The sequence below is a fragment of the Trichomycterus rosablanca genome, chromosome 4 (genome assembly GCF_030014385.1).
Source record: "Trichomycterus rosablanca isolate fTriRos1 chromosome 4, fTriRos1.hap1, whole genome shotgun sequence".
Classification (NCBI taxonomy): Eukaryota; Metazoa; Chordata; class Actinopteri; order Siluriformes; family Trichomycteridae; genus Trichomycterus; species Trichomycterus rosablanca.
The window spans coordinates 43,048,331-43,071,329 of NC_085991.1; the positions used below are offsets into that span (position 1 = coordinate 43,048,331).

At 39.1% G+C, this 22,999-nt stretch overlaps 1 protein-coding gene across 2 annotated transcripts in view; it reads left to right on the forward strand.

The window, feature by feature from the left end:
- The window catches only part of tesk1b (testis associated actin remodelling kinase 1b), a 34,580-nt gene that overhangs the window by 1,343 nt on the left and 10,238 nt on the right, over positions 1-22,999 (forward strand). For both annotated transcript variants that reach the window (XM_062993357.1, XM_062993358.1), the window contains exons 2-5: positions 14,985-15,106; positions 17,959-18,007; positions 20,229-20,375; positions 20,484-20,566. In XM_062993357.1, coding sequence (XP_062849427.1) covers positions 14,985-15,106; positions 17,959-18,007; positions 20,229-20,375; positions 20,484-20,566 — 401 coding nt within the window. The remainder of the gene's footprint in view (positions 1-14,984; positions 15,107-17,958; positions 18,008-20,228; positions 20,376-20,483; positions 20,567-22,999) is intronic.

Below are 22,999 nucleotides of genomic sequence, written 5' to 3' on the forward strand. Positions count from 1 at the left end.
TCAAACAGCATCACTCTACAATTACACACATCACGAGCATTTCCATAAGAGTAAATATCACTAGGCACAGTAACTACTTAAAACTCGGAGACTATACCCTTTGTCTGTGTCATAGTGGTTCTAAAATGTAATTTGAAAAAAGCCCAATACTAGTCAGGCTACTTTGGTCTTGGACAACAGTCTGCTGTTCACACATTTGAAAATTACCAAAACAGTTGACCTTGAAACATGTAAACGAATTTTCTTGTGTTCCGGCTTCTTATTTGTCAGAAAGGACAAATCTGAACCCCAGATCTCACCAGTAGCGGTGTAGCATAATTTATGGCTGCGCCACCTGAGCGCCTCATTCTTTGTAATACTTTATGGAATTCTTTTAATTTGCATTAGTCTATTTTCTGTGCAGTCAACTTCACTGACAGTAATATTCTACTTTACTGTTGTGGTTGTGTGTTTAAAAAAAAAAAAAAAAAAAAAAAACCTTTGTCGCTTGTTTAGTTGAACTATTATGGCTGTTCAGTCCAATTTTATTAAAATTTGTGTTGTATATTTTCTTGTTCTGACATTAATCTCTCTGCCACAGATTTAACATTTCTGCTGTCTCCATGCAACACTTGGCCTAGCAGTTCAGGACTTATTTTTATAAATGTTTGGTCTGTCCAGACCTTCACACACTGAAAATAAATGTGTCAGTATATTATATATAGTATATTCCATAATTTGATAGGATACCGGTCCAGCGGTTTAGGCCAGCGTTTGCCTCGATTTAATAGATGGATTGATTTAATTTGGATCGAAGCATCTGTAGTTGTTGCTCTATGTTTTAAATGTGTGACACCACCTCTAATCAAAAACCCAAGTCTGACCTTTAGAGTAACTTCATTGCTCTTGATTTTTTAAATTCATTACTTTATAACTGTTTAATCAGTGTCTAATTAAAAGTGCTGACAGGTTTACATTAAGCTGGTTGTGAACAGATACCTGATGACAACCTGTGCAGGTGCATTGGACACTGGACCTTGGTATTGTTTATGTATATGTGGGTGTGTGGGCATTTGGATCTTTGCAAAGAGTGAGAGGGAGAGAATTATGGCCAGGCACTTCTGTTTATCTTGCCAGATATGATAATGACTTCCTGTCAATAAGACTATGTATCCTAGATTGCCACAGTTGATGAGCTCAATGTAAATGCAAATGTGGTGTTGCCATTTAGTTCCTGTCATGCTTGAAATACACAATGCTTTCATTGTGCTTTCTATTATTTTTTTTACATTGTACAGTTAACTGACCAGTTTGGAAGATAAATGTTAGGTTTTTCTTTGTGTATTGCAACATCAAGTGTTTCCTTCTCCAGGATCAATAGAGTTTTTTGTCAGTGTAGTAACAGGGTACTTTCAGTACCTGCCACATTTGTATTTCCGATTGCCTCAACTTCTGCCTCTTGTCTTATTTACTAAGCACCTTTGGACCAATATGGAACGATTCCCAAAGGCAGTTTCTTCTCTTAACACTTTGCCTTAGCAATTGTTTGTGTATAAATGCTATTACTCAAACATTCTGTTAAGTTAAGTGTGGATTAATGCTGGTGTATAGTTTGCACACTGCTAAACTGCTGGCTCCCTTTGCTTGCTGGCAACACTACTTCTTTAGATTGGCAACATAACAGTTAAGACTTTAATAAACTTCTAATACCAATCATGGCTTGTCTGATGAACTACATTTAAATTTTAAAGGAAAATTGTGTGAAGATTGAATTAAATAACCAGGCAACACTAGTCATACTACTGTTTTGAGCAGCTCTACCTACCTACCCACTGCCTGCACTTATATACTGCACAAACAATTGTATATAACCTACAGTCTGTTTTGACTTATTGGAAAGATTTTGGTACTAACTGCGTTTAGGTCAAACACATTTTAACAGTTATCATTTCTCTGTTTTTTTTTTATAATAATATTTAATTATAGTATTTTATATTAGGCTGCAGTGGTAGCTCAGTGGTTAAAGTACTGGACTAGTAATCAGAAGCTTGCTGGTTAAAGCCCAATCACTGCCAGTATTGGTCCCTTTAACAAGGCACTTAACTAGAGATGGGACGATCGATCGGCTACGAATCGGTATCGGCCGATTTTTAATCAAAATATGCTATCGGCGATCGGCGATATTTCCTAAAAGTAGCCGATCCGATCGTGTGATATATAAAGACCATGTTAAGTTAACAGCTCAGTGGATTGATCCAGACTTTGAGCTACGAAGCACCAACCAGAAACCATCGTGAAAGCTCTTACGATGTAATTTTGCTGATTGTAATATTTACTTTAAAAAGATAATTCAACCCGGTCACATCTGAGTCGATTCTATCAGCACGTTATATAAACTCCTGGTTCACTTTGGTAAATCGTAAGCGGTTCTTACTTGTGATGTAGATGAGAACAGAAGATGTTACAGAGCCAATCAGAGGCAAAAGTTTATTCATTACCAAATTCGTTAGTTCAGGATCATCTGCTGAACTTTTAGAAAACTTTTAGCTCCTTAGACGGAACGAGTCTGACTCGGTTACAGATCTGTGGTAATAGCAGTTTAATTAAGCTTTTTAATGAAGCTTTTTAATGTAAGAGAGTCACACAAAATGTTCTGTAGTAGTTGGTGTTTATTTAAAACCACGACATTTAATTAATAACAGTAAACACGGAGAGATAACTGAGAAGAGAAACTTACGCTTCACATAAAAACGAATCAACTCATGAATCAATGAATCACTTATAGCGATACTGTGAACAAAGCGTATCTTCTAAAGGCACAAACACACACACACACGCGCGCTGCTCCGGGTTATCTTTACTGTGAGGCTCTTTTTAAGTTTATTTACTGCTAATCCCCCCCCCGATCGGAATCGGCTATCGGCCGATGTCCCTGAAAGGAGATCGGAGATCGGGATCAGTGCCAAAAACCCCGATCGGTCCATCTCTACACTTAACCCTTAATTGCTGGAAATGTATGTCACAATTGTAATTTGCTTTGAATAAAAGTGTGTGCTTAAGGCATAAATGTAAATGTTAAAGCTATCAGTATTGTGCAGGGACACATACAGGTGGTGCTTAAGTCAGCCCCAGACTATATAAGTGGCATTTTTTTGAGTTTTAAACATCTGCATAAAATACATATGTATGTAAAATATGTGTTACTGTATGTATTATTTTATAAATAACTGAGAAAAGGTTCAGCTGTCTATTATGCTAGCCCAACACTCCTGAGGTTTAAATCTCAGCGTTGGTGGGCTAGCGTTATAGACTGTTAGCTAATGGAAGGGATTCCACCTGTGCCCCTTGGTGGTGGCGGAGGTAATTTGTCTACACCTAATTTGTCTAACATCTGGCTATGGTTGTATGGTAGTAGGTGTAAGGCAGAATACATTTACTCTTTGTTAGATTTCAAATGTAACAGTAAAAATGTGGGTTTTCTTCACAGTCAGATGTTGGAAAGAACTGAAGTGTGATACAGGATGGAATTACGAATCTATAACGTTGTTTTGATTGGTTGTTTATTTAAACAACTTGTGCATTTTGTAATATTTTCTATTTTATGATAATTTGCCAAATGAGATATTCTGACTTTACTGTGTTTACTGTGAGGAAATAAAAAAATAATTTAAAATATTTGTTAGTGCTGACTTTTGGCTACTTAGGTCGCATATGATTTACTTTAGATGTAGCACCTCGTATAATTATTATAATTATTTATTATATACACTGTTCTTTGTGCACTATTTGCCAATAGTCAGCCAGGTTGCATGCTTATTACCAAGAACATGTTTACTAAGTTTTCATTGGAACTTGCTAAAGGCAATCATTTTTATTACCCTGTACTGTTTCCCAGCAGATCAGAATTTCATAGAAGACAAAACAATTTATGGCTCAGTTAAGTCGAGACATAAAAACATGCTGGTCTGAATCCTACAATACTGACATTTGGGTGGAAAGTTTGCATGTGGCTTTTAATAAGATGGAAATGTCTCTTTTGATCAAAGGAGTAGACTGCTTGTTGTCTTTTTTTCCTAAATGCTTTCACACAAGTTGCTACTTGGAGAATTTTTTTAACGTTTACTTGACAGTGCCTGGCTACTCTTAATCTATATTAATCAATCAGTTTGTTATATATACAATATTTTGCATGTTTAAGGTCTGAACTAGCATCATTGGGACTGTGTTAAACTTTTCTTTTAACATTGTTTTGTCACATCATGTCACATTTTGATTTTACACAAACTAATTTTTTAGTAACATAACACATAAATACACACTGACGCTCAAGTGCAATTGGGAAATGCAACAGGACAATAACCTGAAGCATGGAAGCAATTCCATGGTTCAAATAAACAAAATTAAGGTTTTGGAGTGGCTGAGTCAAGTCCTGACTTCAGTACTATTAAGATGCTGTGGCAGAACCTTAAGTGGGCATGCTTAAAAACACTCCAAAGTAGCCAAATGAAAACAATTCTGACACAGAATCGCAAGTTATCACAAATGTTTGATTGCACTTTTATATTTTCGTTGGAAACAGTGAGGGTGGGAGGAGTAGTAGTTGGTCATGTCCAAGAGAGCTTATAGTCCGGATTTAGCGCCATCTGATTTCCACCTTTTTGGACACTCAAAGAAGCTTTAAGGGGAAGAAGATATTCATGTGACGATAATGTGAAAGCAGCAGCGCATCAGTGGCTACATGCTCAACCAAAAACATTTTTTGCTGATGGCATTAAAATGGCACAATGCTGGGAAAAATGCATTGGAAGGTGACTGTGTAGAAAAGTGATGTAATTTGTTTTTGACATTCTCAATAAACAGAGTTAAAAAGTGTGGAAACTTTTTGAACAACCCTGGTAAAATTAGCAGAAAGACCTATATATAAAAATATAAGAAATGGAATGAGGTTGTTTTGTTATATGGTAAAAATCTACTGGAACTTGTTTTTAAGTTCAGTCCGACATGAGGCTGTGTGGTTTACTGTTGAATAAAATACCTTGAATGAATTGAATTTTCCTGTGCACACAAGTGTATTTGCCTGGATAAAGTGTGTTGCAACCTGTTAGAACTGTGTGTGTATAGTCAGACAGCAGTGTGTGTTCAGCCCACATCACTGTATGCTGGTTAGAACAGGTCACCTTGCGCTCACTCATAACGTGGGAAGTCGAAAGCTCAGTGGTGAGAGTGTATAGAGTGCTGTGAAAAATACTTGCCCACCTCACTCTGGGATGCTTTTATTGCAGATTTGTCCGATTCTCATGCAAAATGTAATATAAGGAGCACGTTTTTAAATAGTCATTTTATTTATTGATGCCTTTTAGCATTGTGCCAGATATAACCAGACCAATGTCCTTAAAAATTTAATTATTCCACAAATTATGCGGTCATAAGTGTGTTTTTGACTTTAATAAAATGCATCCAGATGATGCACTTGCTTAGCATCCCATACAAACACATTTTTGTTCTGTAAATACTAATCCTATTTTAGGTGAGTGAGACCTTCTTCTTTAGATGCTTGTCATGGTTTTTTGCATTTGAGATAGGTCAAACATGCACTCTCACCGGTGGGCCGGACACATCTAATGGCTCTCGTTGTAATTTGCCCAGAGTCCCAGAGCCAGTTTAATACGTGTCCTGCTAGTGCAATTGGTTACTACATTTGCATATTTAGATTAAAAGTTGCTGTATGTGAGACATTCGGTAACCTCAGGAAAAAAGCAAGAGACTTTTTCAGCTATGTATGTTTGAGTTTGTAACCTGTAAGGAACATGCCCAGTGGCTCATTTGAACCTCTTAACAGAACCATGTACTTTTAAGTAATAAATGTTTACTTAATAATGCAATACTTGAATAATGGAAGACACTTACTAACTGCTACACAATACTGTTATGTCACTGTTTGAAATGGCATGAGTCCAGAAAACAGCATAACTTTGTTCTGAACGTAGAATAAGGCAAGAGGTCAGCTTCCTGTTCCAGCCTGGATGTCTTGGTGTCCATAAAGTGTTTATTCAGGAGTGTGCTGTGGGAAAATTTGCCTGTCGGGAAAATATAGCATGGCTGTCACATGAGGTTGTTTTAGTGCAATTTTTCCTTTTCTGTATCACTCTGTTGTCTGCTGGTGTTTCTCTCGTCTGTGTATGCATTGTTGTCATTTACACTTGTAATGCACAAAAAGGTGTGAGTGTGAAGAATTTTAGTCTAATGCCTGGTTTACACTACACTTTTTTTTGCAGGTTGTGTTCTTGGTGTGTGGATGTCTGGTGGAGGTAAGCCTCAGTGACAGAATTTGAGTAACTGAAGTTGTCTTTGGGGTATATCATAGCCCACTGTGTTGGGTTGCTGAGATCATGAGTGTCATAAGTGAGAGGTTTGGGCAGCCCTATTCATTGTAGTGTTTGTTGCAAGTGTGTCTGCCTGGTCAGGTAAAGCCTGCTAGCCCTAGTAGCTAGTTGTAAAATTCTGTGTAAAACCAAAAGCATGTTTTTCATTTAGATATTTATTTAGAATAAGCTGTTTTTTTTGTTTGGTTTATTGCAGTAAATACTCCAGTATAGTACTTTATATATAGGGGTACAGGGGAAAAAAGGAATTTTTATCTTGGAAGAGACCATTACAGTTGGGATACAAATGTTTCACTTCCCCCAGTTCCTATAGTACCTTTGTCAGTGAGCCTTGGGAACAGGGGGATTTTCATCTTGAAAGGAACTACAGTGGTACCTTGTAACTCGACGTCCCCTAAACTCAAAATCTTTTAAACTTGATGCCCTTCGTCGAGAAATTTGTACCCTTACACTCAACGTTTCCCTTTAATTCTTCTTGTGTGCGACTGCAGTTTTGTTCAGCCCTCAGCTTGAGCAGTGCAGCAGCACAAATCTGCATGTGTGTTAAATAACAGTCAAATTCACTCTGAAAGCTCCACATGTATTTGTGTTTAGCTGTATTTTTCTCCTGTTTCACTTTTAAACTTGTGTTATAGCTCGGAGTTCTGAGAAATTGTGAGAATCAGCTTTTCTGATAGAGTCTAAAACGCTTATCGTTAAAAAGAAAGCCTAATGTGACAAAGCATTAAAAGAACGACACAGGAACACTAAACCTCCTTTAATTATTACTGCTCATAAGTTCTCTCCACTAATGAAATTCCTTGCTCGTTGTTTTAGTAAATTAAGTCACGTTAAGCTTTGTGCATCGCCACACTCCACAGGAAATAACGGCACAGCCAGCACAAAAACTTCTCATGTGAATGTGCCTTTACTTAACGGATTACGGTATTCCAAGATAAAGCATATCCATGATTAAAAGCATCAGGAAACCTTCCCCAAGTTTTCAAGGTACCACTGTACTGTACCAAACTATATAAATGTTCCAGTATACTGAGCAGGTGATCAGTCAGAATAACTATTGGCAGTGGCCTTTTCCTCAAAAGGGACCGAAAGACTGGGCTAAAACCAAGGTATCTAAACACCCCTGAACAACATGACCTAATCAATCCTGCCAGCAAGCATTTCATTAAAGAAATTTGCAGCTTGTTTGCATTGTAAAATTCATTGTAATCACACAAATTTGTGCTTGAATAACATTACAATTACATGGCCAGTGCAGTAACTTATCCTAATGTATTATTCTGTCTGGAAACAGTATCTTCAGTGCACAAAAGAAACACACACGAGTGGCGTCTTCATCAAAGCTACATGCACATGGCTAGCCATGCAGCATCTACACCCCTGGCCTAAGCGCAGTGTGATTGTTGTGGATGTGGGTGGGTGTAATGCTACTCTGCTCAGCACTCTGTATCAGACTAAACAGTCTCGAATTGAAATATGAGACCAACCCTGACAGAGTTATGTGTAATGCACATATACACTTACTGTGTCTGGTCCTGGTAGAAGCAGTGATGTCTGGGTTCTTCACAGCTCATGACTTAATGCTGCACTTTATAGGGGGCAGGAAATGGTTCAGTTTTTCCAGAAATACTTTAGCCTTCATGTTTAAGGAATTTGTGCATGGTAATTTACAGGATTGGCGGCGTGTGTGGATTGGCATTGGAGTTTCCACTCAGATCTGGAATATCACTGAGGGACACAGATCTTTTAAATAGGTCTACGTTTTTCATATATATTTTAGGTACAGATAGTATGACCCCTCGGTACGGTTTCTTCAAATTAAGTGTAAAGTAAAGAACTTTTGCTTTTATTTGATTAAAACGTAACTGAGAGAAATGAAATATTGCCTATGCGTAGAGGAATAGTGCAGTAGCTCTGCTGAGTCACCAAGTTGGTGTTAGCAAATTGTTTTCCTTTTTTGTGCACGTAGTCAATCGAGCTAATGAATGCAGTATTTTTAAGGCAACATTGACTTCAGCAATAAATGTTACATTTTATTTTGCTTTTGATTTTAACTTGAACATCTGCTATTTGTTACTGTCACTGGTCATTTGAATAAATGTATACACTGATCAGCCATAACATTAAAACCACCTCCTTGTTTCTACACTCACTGTCAATTTAATCAGCTCCACTTACCATATAGAAGCACTTTGTAGTTCTACAATTACTGACTGTAGTAAATCTGTTTCTCTACATACTTTTTTTTAGCCTGCTTTCACCCTGTTCCTTAATGGTCAGGACCACCACAGAGCAGGTATTATTTAGGTGGTGGATTATTCTCAGCACTGAAGTGACACTGACATGGTGGTGGTGTGTTAGTGTGTGTTGTGCTGGTATGAGTGGATCAGACACAGCAGCCCTGCTGGAGTTTTTAAATACTGTGTCCACTTACTGTCCACTCTTAGCCACTCCTACCTAGTTGGTTCACCTTGTAGATGTAAAGTCAGAGACGATCGCTCATCTATTGCTGCTGTTTGAGTTGGTCATCTTCTAGACCATCAGTGGTCACAGGATGCCTTCCATGGGGCTGGATATTTTTGGTTGGTGGACTGAGAAGTGTTTAAAAACTCCATCAGCGCTGCTGTGTCTGATCCACTCATACCAGCACAACACACACTAACACACCACCACCATGTCAGTGTCACTGCATTGCTGAGAATGATCCACCACCTAAACAATACGTACTCTGTAGTGGTCCTGTGGGGGTCCTGACCATTGAAGAGCAGCATGAAAGGGGGCTAACAAAGCATGCAGAGAAACAGATGGACTACAGTCAGTAATTGTAGAACTACAAAGTGCTCCTATATGGTAAGTGGAGCTGATGAAATGGACAGTGAGTGTAGAAACAAGGTTTTAATGTTATGGCTGATCGGTATATAAATGTTTATATTGTATAATTAAAAGTCTAGCTTTTGAAAGAACAACCCGACAACATTTTAGTAGCGCTGGTAGCATAAAATTCTTTAATTTACCCCCACATGGAATACAATTAGACAGCATTTTTCTTTATCTGTATCTCACCACTGCTTTTTTTTATTGCACAAGCCTGACCTTTTCTCATGTCTGCTTGGAATTTATGACCTGTGTGTGTATGAGAGAAGCTTACAAGCTATATCAGTCAGTGTTTAGTACAGCGTTAAATGTTCGCACATGCACTCCAGAGACTTGTAGGTGTTTAGGCCGACTGCAGTATCCGGAACGAGGAATGCAAATTATGCACTTGGATTGTGTTTGGAAACACTCATGCACCTCTGCTGTTGGTGTTTACGTTTTAAATTTTTGTTAGGTTTTCATATGGCTTAAAGTACGTTTCTGTACGTTGGCTGAATGTTTTTGGTTGGTGGACTCTTCTCAGTCCAGCAGTGAAAGTGAGGTGTTTAAAAACTCCATCAGCACTGCTGTGCCTTATCCACTCGAACCAGCACAACACACATTAACACACCACCACCATGTCAGTGTCACTGCAGTGCTGAGAATGATCCACCACCCAAATAATACCTGCTCTGTAGTGGTCCTGTGGGGGTCCTGACCATTGCAGAACAGCATGAAAGATGTACAACAGTCAGTAATTGTAGAACTACAAAGTGCTCCTATATGGTAAGTGGAGCTGATAAAATGGACAGTGAGTGTAGAAACAAGGAGGTGGTTTTAATGTTATGGCTGATCAGTGTAAGTACGGATAAAAGTAAAACATGCTAGCCCACTACCGCTAAGATCCAGGGTTTAAATTATGCTTTCAGGCATCTACACAGTCTGGGGGTGAACAGGCTAGCCATTGGGAGGTGCACTTGTCACTTTGGTTTTAAAAGGTCCCATAGTATTTCGTAGAAAATTTGGGCAGTATTCCAACAGGAATGGTAATCACTCGAATCACATTCTTCAAATTATAACTCTAATTTAACTCGTATCAGTATTATTCTCTCTCCAGTACTACTGTACACAGAGCAGATGCTGTACAGCACAAAATAACGTCAGTTCATTTAATTTACAACTACTGCACGTCACATTTCACTATACTAGATAATTATCTTTGTCATGAAGACGTAGAAGATAAAAGTTCACTCCATATTCTGTTCAAAGTGCAAAGTTAATGAATAAGCAGCCTGTAAATTTTCCATGTCACATGTCTTTAAATTGTATGATGGAGTAAAAGGTCTGTGGACTTGCATAGCTTTATTTTCGCTGAGAATCAACATGAGCGCACACATTAGAAATCCTGAAGGGTTTTAACATGGGGAAGGCAGTTGTATCGTTTCTGCGTTTTAACTTATTTTATCTTATATGTAGTTTGTTATTGCTGCTGGTCTGTCTGAGAGCTACCAAACAATTTTTTTGCACTGTAATGATAGTCTTTTATATGGTGATGCCAGTTTTCATCTGTCACACAGAGATGACAACAGAGAGTACAATTGAGTAAAAGGTTTTTTTATGAAGGAATTGAAGGGAACCATGTGAGGATCACATATTGGAGTAGTTAACTCGGCTTTGCCCATCCAAGATTTACATGACTGCCAAACAAAAGTGTTCCAAAGGATGACATTTACATAAGATTATGTTTTGTGATAACACATCCTGACCTCGTTCCCAGATGCACTGAAACACATCCATAGCACATCTTGTACAGTACAAATCAGTATGCTATTGTGTCGAGACAAGCACATGTCAGAGATTTTATTCCCTTGTATAGTATCCTTATTGAAATTACACCAGTATGACACTAAATAGTCTGACATGAGCCGCACGTTCAAGGCAAAATAAACAAGATTCAACCGTTTAAATGTTGAATAAAATAAGTAAGTAGCATTTAACTTTACATTCATGATTGCAGTTAGATGCAGGTCTATTAATTGTATAACATGGGTGCACTGTGGTGGTACAGCAGTAAATTATAAGGTCTAAATTCCCAGCAGTGCCATCGGCTGGTCTGATATTTGCATACAGACATGATTGGCTGTGTCTGGGTGGTAGCGTGGTAGCTCTTTATTATTTGGAGAAGTTGTTGTAATTTAGATGCTATGCTTATTGAAGTTCATAAATCCACCCCACAGTAGAACATTACTAAATTAATAGTTTTGAGAACCAGATCTGCGGTACCATTTTGGTGTTGTTTACAGTGTTTAACATTCATCAGCATTCAACATTCATTCAAATGTCATCAGGATCTGGTCATGTTGATGCTACACACCACCAGAGTCCTGGGGACCTGGGTTCAGTTATTGTCTGAACGGTTTGCCATGCTCTGCCCACATTTATGTATTACTTCAGTTCTACTCAGACATAACCTTGCAGACATAGGCTAACAGGAGGATGGCTACTCCCTCTTCTGCACATGCCCAAACCATCTCAATCTTACCTTTCCTAACTTTGTCTCCCAAACATCTGACCTGTGCTGTCCCTCTAATAAATTTGTTCTCTTACTTAAAAAAAAAAAGAAACATGCCAATATGGTTTGGCTGCTTTTGGCCGGCAGTGGTCCCACTGTGATGCTGGTCAGTATGAAGATAAATATAGTCCAAGCTAGAGTGGACTGTAAGATTGAGGAAAAAAAAGAGATCTGAAAAGGCTGAGAGAATGTATTTTTGGATTATGGCTCAGAGTTGTTGCATGCATGGTTTGGATTTTTAATCAGGAGAAAGCTGCTAAACGTAATGGCTGTTGAGGTTGTCTGTGATTGATTGGTGATTCAGCACTTTCATGGCCTGACTAAAGCTGCAGTCTGAAGGTAAGCGTGTCCCTGTGGGGCTGCAGCAGCCTGCCATATTTAGCTGCTGCATCCTTACTGACCTGGATTGTTTCAATAGTTTCCTGACCCCTGGTGTGAGACAATGTCATGATTTTGGTCAAGTCTACATGTGTATGTGTGAAGGTTTACCATCATCTGTTTGGAATGCACTTCTAATAAACTGCAGCATAGTTTGCATTATCCAGCTTTAGCTAAATAGCAAAAATAGAAGCTAATGTTTTATTTTAGCAACAGAAATTAAGCTGCTTTGAAAAGGACTAACATGTACTCACAGACTCTATTACATCGGGGGATCTCGAATACATCGTATCAAGTCTCAGCTCTGCCTGCCGGCTGGGCTGAGCAGCCACATGAACAATGATTGGCCTGTTGTTCAGATAGGGGTGGGATATTAAAGCCAGATAGGGTCTCTCTCATAACTAATGCAATTACGACCTCTGCTGGCTGATTGATGGCGCCTGCACAGAGACGGGAAAAGAGTGCTGTTAGGGTGTGTCTCTCCTTACACAGTGCTGATCCGCATTGCACTCGTCAAAGTGTAGGTGACAAAATGCATACGGCTGCTGCCCACGTGTTGGAGGGAGCGTGGGTTAGCTTCGTTCTCCTCAATCAGAGCGGGGATCAGCATTAGTGGAGAGGAAGCATGACGCAATCTGGCAATTGGAAATGCTAAAAGGGGTACGAAGTACCAGTCCAAATTTGTGGTGTTGCTTATCTTGGGGCAGTCCGGGTCCTTTCTGTGTGGAGTTTGCATGTTCTCCCTGTGTCTGCGTGGGTTTCCTCCGGGAGCTTTGGTTTCCTCACACAGTCCAAAGACGTGCAAGTGAGGTGAATTGAAGATACAAAATTGTCCATGACTGTGTTTGACATCAAACTTGTGAGCTGATGAATCTTGTGTAATGAGTAACAACCGTTTCTGTCATGAATGTAACCAAAGTGTAAAACATGATGTTAAAATCCTAATAAATAAATAAATAAATCTTGGGGCAGAACTGATATAACCCACTTCTGGAGTACCTCACTTCATAATTTAAATGTTAAATCCAACACTTTTTTAAAAAAAGTTTTAAAAGCAAGATTTAAAAATACATTAGGTTGGAAAATGTTTAAAATACGTTTCTACAGTCTGGCAATATACACAGTTATATCACCCAACCCCACCACATAAATATTTGAATGTATTGTGTAACTGCATTGTGTGCTAAGATCTTGACCACATGCATTAATACTTGGTCAAATCCATCTTCGTTCTATCAGATTGAAATCAAATTGCCATGAATAAGATGCAAGTAATTCGATACTTGACCACCTCCTTCCTGTCTTGTACCTCGTTCCAGTTGCTTTATGCAAACTATAGAAGCCTCATTTAAAAACCAATTTATTGTGTGTGGCATTTTAATCCTAATGAAGAGGCAGTCGCTGGCATTTAGGAACCATGGGTTAAACTGTAATGTGTTGAGTGAAGGTTTTATGTTTACTGTGTATGGGAATGTGTTTGAAGCCATCTTCCCAAGTGCTAAAATGTTACCAGTTTTATCTAATATTGATTCTCTTTAGGGCTGAGAGATACATTAAATATTCACAATATATTGTGTTTCTAACAAGATATTCCATAAGTATTATTTGCCAGGGACTTTGCTTTGCAGATAGCCAAATAACACATTTTTCAAATTGAGCCTTTATTGGCATCAGCATCCAGATGTCAAATAGCTATGCCCATTACAAAAAAACAGGGTAATTTAGTGCAAATGCTAAGAGGTCTAGGTTATTGGTTTTATGGGTTTGCAGGACCTAAATATACATTCAAAATATTTCTTGTTGAATGTTAAGTATGCTAATTCAGCCATGAATGTATGTTTTAAATCTCCTTTCATGTGTGTGAAGGTTATCTGGCTGAGTAGTGCATAAAGGGCAATTATACCTTTTTTTTGGCTTTATTTTTATTATTTTTTTTAAAATTTATTTATTTATTTATTTTTGCATTTTGTCCCAATTTTCCTCCCAATCTAGTCGTATCCAATTACCCGATTGCATTTTTCTTCCTCTCTACTGATGTTAATCTCCACCCTGATTGAGGAGAGCCGTGAATAACACATGCCCCCTCCGACATGTGTGCAGTAGCCGACTGCATCTTTTTACCTGCACGAGGCGAGTTCATATGCGGATCAGCTTTGTGTACGGAAAGCCACACCCTGATCATCGCGTTTTTTCTCGACTCTGTGCAGGTGCCATCAATCAGCCAGCAGAGGTCGTAATTGCATCAGTTATGAGGTCCCCTCCGGCTCCCACCCTGTATGAACAACAAGCCAATTGTTGTTCATGTAGCCAGCCAGCCCAGCCAGATGGCAGAGCTGAGTTTCGATCGACAAGTTCTAAATGCCAGCTCTAGTGTGCTAGTGGGTTTTACCGCTTTTGCTTTATTTAAAGATGGGAAACAAATCCTTTTTGGTAATTTGTGAGGTTTTTGCTTTTTGGAATATAATGACTTGAATCAGTTCTGCTTTTGGATTCAAATAAAATGTTCCTTAATCATTTTTTCCTAACAAACATTAAGTGGTAAATGAATACATTATTTTGGCACCATAATAACCTTGTTAAAGAGCTGTACATTTAGGGGTTTCTTTAGTGACTCAATGACAGTCATAACATTGTTTCTGGTACTTGTTGCTAAAAATGGTTTGAAAACTCCCTAGATTTTGTCTCACTTTAAAGGTAGGGGTAAATTAAAAGAAGCTGTGTGAGTGGGTGTGTGGTTTGGCCAGCTGCACTGGACATCAATGAACAAGTAAGCCTGTCAGTGACAGATTTTTTTTCCTTCTCTCTCTCTCTCTCTGTAGGTAAAACACAGGATGACCGGGCAGGTCATGGCTCTGAAGATGAACACAATGGCTAGTAACAGGGCCAACATGTTGAAAGAAGTGCAGCTCATGAATCGTCTGTGCCACCCGAATATTCTCAGGTTGGTACACATATATTTGAAATAAAATGTTTTCATGCACTCTTAAGGCAGGAGAATGTCATCACAATCTTGGAATTTCAAATGATTTTCAAGTGATTAGGTGGCAATTTAACAAATGTCTGGTCTTACAGATTTAGCCTCTTAGGGCTGAAGGGTTTCACACTAATCTTTCTTTTCTTAAAATTGTTTTATTCATGACTTTTGGTAAAAAGCATGTCTTAAACAGGAGGCACAAACGGATAAGTTCAGACTTGGTCAGAAGCTGTTCTTTTCTATATCAGTGGAGTGTGACCGATAACAGTCCTGTTGTTGGCTGATGTTGCACTGCATTTGTAAAGTTAGTATGCCTGAAATGATGGCATTCATAACACTTATTACAAAATCACACTTTGAAGAACCATTTTGATGACCATAAACAAATAGGATATAAATATCCATATAAGAATCTTTTTTCCAAAATATGGTGTTTAACATACTGGCCAAAATGTTATTGTCTTTCAAAACTCTCCAAGTTTAAATCTCAGCTCTGCTACCAGTTGGCTGGCCCCCTAGCAGGCACAATTGCCAGTGCCTGTATCGGACAAAATTGGCCACTAGTCTGCTGGGTGGGTAGACCTTTTTAGACCGGACTAAAAAGGGGGGTGGGGTTTTTGGCGCTGTGTAAGGACCCTGCTTAGTAGCCAGAGTCGCCTGTACAGAAAGTGGAGAAACATGGAGATCAGTGGGTGACTCCATGTGCGAGATTGGCCTCACACACTAATCCACCAAACTACACTGCCTGGCCAAAAAAAAGGTCACCGCCTGGATTTAACTTAGCAAATAGGTAAGAGCCTCCCATTGGATAATTACTGCATGGGTGATTATGTTTCAGCTGGCAACAAGTTATTTAACCCTAAGTGATGCAAGTGAGTAGCTTCTCATTTGTTAAACAAACATGTCGAAAGACACATCCTGTGGTCGTGGAAAAGATGTTAATCTGTTTCAGAAGGGACAAATTATTGGCATGCATCAAGCAGAGAAAACATCTAAGGAGAAGCTGAAACTACTACAATCGGGTTAAGAACTGTCCAACGCATTATTAAAAAGTGGAAGGACAGTGGGGAAACATCATCTTCGAGGAAGGAATGAATGATCGTGATCGGCGATCAGTTAAACGTTTGGTGAAATCAAATGGTAGAAAAACTCCAGTAGAACTCAGGGATATGTTTACTAGTCGAAGGGAACTCAAGGTATTGGGACTAACAGCTGTGTAGCCTTAAGAAAACCACTTGTCTGTGAGGCTAACCGACAAAAACGGCTTCAATTTGCTAGGGAGCATAAAGATTAGACTCTGGAGCAATGGAAAAAGGTCATGTGGTCTGATGAGTCCAGATTTACCCTGTTCCAGAGTGATGGGGGCATCAGGGTAAGAAGAGAGGCGGCTGAAGTCATGCACCCATCATGCCTAGTGCTGTGGGGGCAGTGCTATGATCTGGGGTTGCTGCAGGTGGTCAGGTCTAGGTTCAGCAACGTTATGTGCCCAAAGAATGAGGTCAGCTGACTACCTGAATATACTGAACCACCAGGTTATTCCATCAATGGATTTTTTCTTCCCTGATGGCACGGGCATATTCCAAGATGACAATGCCAGGATTCATCTGGCTCAAATTGTGAAAGAGTGCTTCAGGGAGCATGAGAGCATAATTTTCACACATGGATTGGCCACCACAGAGTCCAGACCTGAACCCCATTGAGAATCTTTGGGATGTGCTGGGGAAGACTTTGCGCAGTGGTCTAAATCTCCCATCATCAATACAAGATCTTGGGGAAAAATTAATGCAACTCTGGACAGAAATAAATGTTGTGACATTGCAGAAGCTTGTGGAAACGATGCCACAGCGAATGCGTGCCGTAATCAAAGCTAAAGACGGTCCAACGAAATATTAGAGTGTGACCTTTTTTTGGCCAGGCAGTGTATGAGCGAATAAGAAGGGGTTGATGGACTGCACATGCATTGTGTGTCAGGCAAATATTGGGGTCTCCAGCAGCGAAAAACTAATTGGCTTTGCTAAATTGTGGGAAAAAAGCGAGAAAAAGCATAAATAAAATAGTGCATTAATTAACATAGTATTTAGCATTGTGTGATTAGGAACAAATGTTGTCGTAACCGAGCTCTGCATACAGTTTAAGTAAAACTGTTCCATCCCAGTTAATCAACATACTCTCCAGACTTTAATAAGAGTAAAGGTCTGGCCATGCTAGACTATTTTACCTTAATTAGTTTTTCATTTCATCACTACCACTGTTTGTTTTGCTTCCTAATTATTTCCTGCATGACGAGTATAGTGCTACTGTAGTTCTCTTACTAACTCAGGACAATGTTTGCCTGCTATTTCATTTTAATTCAGTCATACATTTTCTATTACAGTACATAATTATGGTGCTAAAAGGGCAGACGTGTTGTATAGTTGAAAATACAGGCTGTGATTTTTTTTTCTGTAAACTGTCATTTACTTAACACTTATAATTATGTTGACAAATCCTTAATTTACCGTCTTGTATATTGTCTTGTGTAACAGCTGGACCTCTGCCAGCGCTGTAAATGAGCCGTGTCCCCAAGGGCCTGCTCGTAGCGTAGTGTTGGATTACTGAGCAAAAACAGTAGCTTCAGTTCTTAATAGGATGGGCTCTGTAGAGAAATTTGCTTGGCGAGAATAAAATTCCCATAACCTGCTAGAACTTGTGGTATTTTGTTTACGCAGCATCATTATCTTTACCTGGTCGTTCCTGCAAGAACTTGTTGGAGAAATTGTTGGCTTTGTTGGCAGCCTTAATTGTGTTACTATGAATATTTATTCTGTGTTTTCTCTTAGGTTTGTGGGAGTATGTGTACATGAGGGGCACCTCCATGCTCTCACAGAGGTATGTCTTACTACCACATCCACCACAGCCTCATTTTACATTGTACTGAATGAGTGTGTTTAATTACTAAAGGTGGACCTATTGTACTAATGTAGTGAAGGATTTATTCCATCTTTAATAGAGTAGACAATAATTTAAAATACTGAGAATAATCTATAAACTCACAGACCAAAAATACAATATGAGAATATGCTGGATACCAGGACATAGTGGAATAACAGGAAACGAGAAAGCAGGCCAGCTGGCAAGAGGGAAAACCATAAACCTAAAAATACCACCAACGGACACCAAACCCATAGTAAATGTGTACATCAATAACAAGTGGTTCTTTAAATGGGACACTCTAACAATAAACTATATGAGGTAAACCTCAGTATTAGGTAAAATCCAAAAACACACCACGGAATACGCATAGACCAAGTAATCTACTCAAGAAGTAAAATCAGCCACTCCAAACTGAAGCATTATCACCTAATAAAGGGAGAGACTCCTACACTATGTAAAGTCTGTCAGACACCCATTACTATAAAGCATGTCCTGATCGAGTGCCCAACGTATACCATAGAATGATGAAGATACATATCCCTGAATAAATAAGAGACCCTCGAACAGAATAATACAAAAACATTTCTCAAATTTGTCACTAATATAAGACCTAATACACATACACTGATCAGCCATAACATTAAAACCACATTCTTGTTTCTACACACACTGCCCATTTTATCAGCTCCGCTTACCATATAGAAGCACTTTCTAGTCCTACAATTACTGACTGTAGTCCATCTATTTCTCTACATACTTTTTTAGCCTGCTTTCACCCTGTTCTTCAATGCTCAGGACCCCCTCAGAGCAGGTATTATTTAGATGGTGGATGATTCTCAGCACTGAAGTGACACTGACATGGTGGTGGTGTGTTAGTGTGTGTTGTGCTGGTATGAGTGGATCAGACACAGCAGCGCTGCTGGAGTTTTTTAATACCGTGTCCACTCACTGTCCACTCTATTAGACACTCCTACCTAGTTGGTCCACCTTGTAGACGTAAAGTCAGAGACGATCGCTCATCTATTGCGGCTGTTTGAGTTGGTCATCTTCTAGACCTTCATCAGTGGTCACAGGACGCTGCCCACAGGGTGCTGTTGGTGGACTATTCTCAGTCCAGCAGTGACAGTGAGGTGTTTAAACCTCCATTATTAGCATTGCTGTGTCTGATCCACTCATACCAGCATAACACACACTAACACACCACCACCATGTCAGTGTCACTGCAGTGCTGAGAATGACCCACCACCTAAATAATACCTACTCTGTAGTGGTCCTGTGGGGGTCCTGAAAATTGAAGAACAGCATGAAGGGGGGCTAACAAAGCATGCAGAGAAACAGATGGACTACAGTCAGTAATTGTAGAACTACAAAGTGCTTCTATGTGGTAAGTGGAGCTGATAAAATGAACAGTGAGTGTAGAAACAAGGAGGTGGTTTTAATGTTATGGCTGATCAGTGTACATGACAGACCCTAGTAAAAATATAAAACACCTTAGTAGTGAATATCCCAATGTGCAAACACGGCATTAAAAATACAAACTTTAACCAAGCAGCATATGGCTGCTTTTGACAGAAATGGATTTACAATTATCTTTCTTAAAATAAATATATCTTTAGGGTAGTTGTCGGCAAATGTTAAGAAGTCCTACAACAAATTTATGAAACACTATATACACTGTACAATGTAATACAATGTAATATTTCCAAAGATTAAACTTTGTAGATTTGTGTTTATGTTGTAAGGTTGCATGTAGGCAAAAGCTGGTAACTGTTTTAAGGATGTAACACTGCTCTGTAACAGGTTTATTATTCTACTGCAGTATAAATTCATGTCCATGTATAGCATATCTTTGCAAATTAGAGTGGTACTTCTCCTTTGTCAGGGTGTAGCTGTTTCTTTGCCCAACACACCCAGACTTTATTATTCCCACCACCATGGTTCACTGCTGTTTTAATGCACTATAGTATACAGTACGTCTTATGCTTGTTCTTACATAAACCCCTATTACTGGAATACATTTTAAATAATTTATGAGTACATAAGGATACATATGGATAGTCACAGATGGAAAAAAAAACCTCTATACACTGCTTATAAATTCAATGTGTACGTTACGTTTCCCATGAATATTTGGTGAAAAATAAAAAATTTAAGAAAAAGCTTTTCTTATGTGTAGTACATTAATGGTGGAAACCTGGAGCAGCTGTTGGACAGTGACGTGTTTTTGTCCTGGAGTGTGAGGATGAGCCTTGGTCTGGATATTGCCAGAGGACTGCAGTACCTCCACAGCAAGGGGATATTTCACAGAGACCTCACCTCAAAGGTACAAACAGCACTTAGTTCCTTCTGTAACATATGCCAATCTGCTTCTCACATACAGTACACACAACACATACTAATGTATTTTATTTGTGTGTGTGTGTGTGTGTAGAATTGCCTGATACAATGGGAGAACGGCATATGCACGGCTGTTGTTTGTGACTTTGGCCTGGCAGAGAAAATTCCAGATTACAGGTTAGTAAGTTCTTATTTGAGCTCTGTCAGTGATGTCTAAGACTTGGGGTTCAGAGCTAGACCTTAAGTGTTGCTGTTATTTTATGACTTCTAATTTTCCGTTAATGCCACTAACCTTTTCATTCATTTATTCATTTCTAAAAGTGCTTTTGTGTTGTGTTATATCAGGAGCCTACTCCAGAACCACTGGGCACAAGGGGGGATACATCCTAGACAGCGTGCCAAATCTATTGTTGGACATTACTTACTCAATCTCTTACTCACACTTTGATGCAATATGGAATCACCAGTCAATCAGTTAGCTTGTTTTTGGTATGCAGACTCTTAGGTCTGCGTCAGACTCCAGACAGACAGTAATTAGAGGTGATGACAGTTACATGTACATTTTTGGCATTTAGCAGATGCTTTTATCCAACGTGACTTACACTACTGTATTATTGTCTAAGAAATTGAGGGTTAAGGGCCTTGTTTAAAGGCCCAACAGTGGCAACCTGGAAGTGGTGGGACTTGAACCAGCATCCTTTCAATTACTAGTCCAGTACCTTAACTGCTAGACTACAACTGCTGATACACTTAGCAAATAAAATGTTATTTAAAAAGCATAAGTAAGTGGTACTGGCTTCATTTCAAAGATTATTTTGGGCTGCTTAACAAGATGAAAACCTATAGATCAAGTAATCTACACTAGATGTAGAATAGGCCATTGAAGAGGAAAGAAAGACCCCACACTATGCCAAGACTTTTTTGTTTGTTTATTGCAACAGGCCGGGGTCAGCAGAATTTACAGGGGAAATTAGATATATCCAAATTAAGACATTTTTTATGCGTTGTTCCCAATTTCTGCCTCCAATCTAGTCATATCCAATAACCCGATTGCATTTCGCTTACTTTACTGCTGCAGACCTCTACTTCTGACAAAGGACGGCCGTGACTAACACCACTTCTTTTCACCTGCACAAGTTGGGTTTATATAGAGATCCATATCACACACAAAGAGTTATGCACCAATCTTTATTATCCCCTGCCTTGTTGCAGGCACCATCAAACAGCCAGCAGAGGTCATAATTGCAGCAGTTATGAGGAATCTTCTCTGGCACTCCCACCCTTCAGACTAGCCAAGCATTGCCCGTTTATTCGCCCTGTCTGCCGATAGCTAAGCTAAAATTCTAACTGGCACCCCTTAACTCTGGTGTGCTAGCATAGTTTACCATTGTGCCACCAGAACGCCATTGAACTGGCAACCTTCTGATTAGTTGCTCAATACCTAAACCACTGAGCTACCACTGCCCCCACAAACATCTACAGCGAACCAACCACCTCATAACAATGTACGCACATCTGTGCAAAATGCCAAAATACCATAACTTATAAACACACTGCTTCTTTATTGCTGGCATTTTAACCAGTTTGAATAAATAAATAAATGATATGAAAAAAGGAAGAAATATGGGGGAAGGAAGATGAAAGAGGAATAGAAATTCATAGATAGAGGCTGATATAAAAAGAATGCTGAATAAAGTGGGTCAAGGGTAAGGAGGCTGCAGAGTAAACACAATTTGGGGAAGTGCTGGTAGAGGCACAGTGCCAATCGGCAGCTGCTCGCAGGAATATTTTGACCTTATTAGGAAAACATTCCAAAAAAGTCCTTGGTCTAATTCTCCCAACACACAAACACACACTGCTCTGAAGGGTGCATGCATGTGTGCATGTCACCTGAGACGCTATTCAATTATTCAAACCACCAAACACCTGTGAATCCACCAAGAGAAAAGCAGCTCATGATTCAGGACATTTTCTAGCAGAAGAAGCACAGCCACATAAGCACTAACACTCAAACCCAAGCATAATAATCACTTGTGCACAGAATAGGAAGTACAAGAACAGAACGGAAATGGAGCACGAGGGACAAAACACACAAACACACACAGCTGCCTGTGTTTGGCAACAGTATTACATGAAAGCTGGTGAGTGAGTGTGATGACGCATTCAAGGGAAAGCTTAAAAACTATGAACAATTCTGTCTGCTGTAAGAAAATGTCAAGATTGTAAACCAATGCACTTAAAAGCCACAAAAGCTTAGCTGCAGTCAGCACAGTGAGTCTGCATCAGAGCAGAAATATAGCCTGAACATCAAGCCGACTCTGGGTCGAGTGCACATCATTAGGATCGTTTCTTGGTGCGCAGTTACAAATCCACTCTTTCTCTGTACTACTGTTTCATTCCTCTATCATATGAAGCAGACTACCACACGACCATGCATCAGGTTCAAGTTTCCAAAACTGACAAAACATTTGCATAGGATTGGCATTTTCTCATATAATTACATAATTTTTACATCAGTCATATTACTTATTATGGATATTTTTTTCTCTATTTATGTTACAATTATACAATACATTCAGGTGGCGCAGAGGTAAAACACACTAGCACACC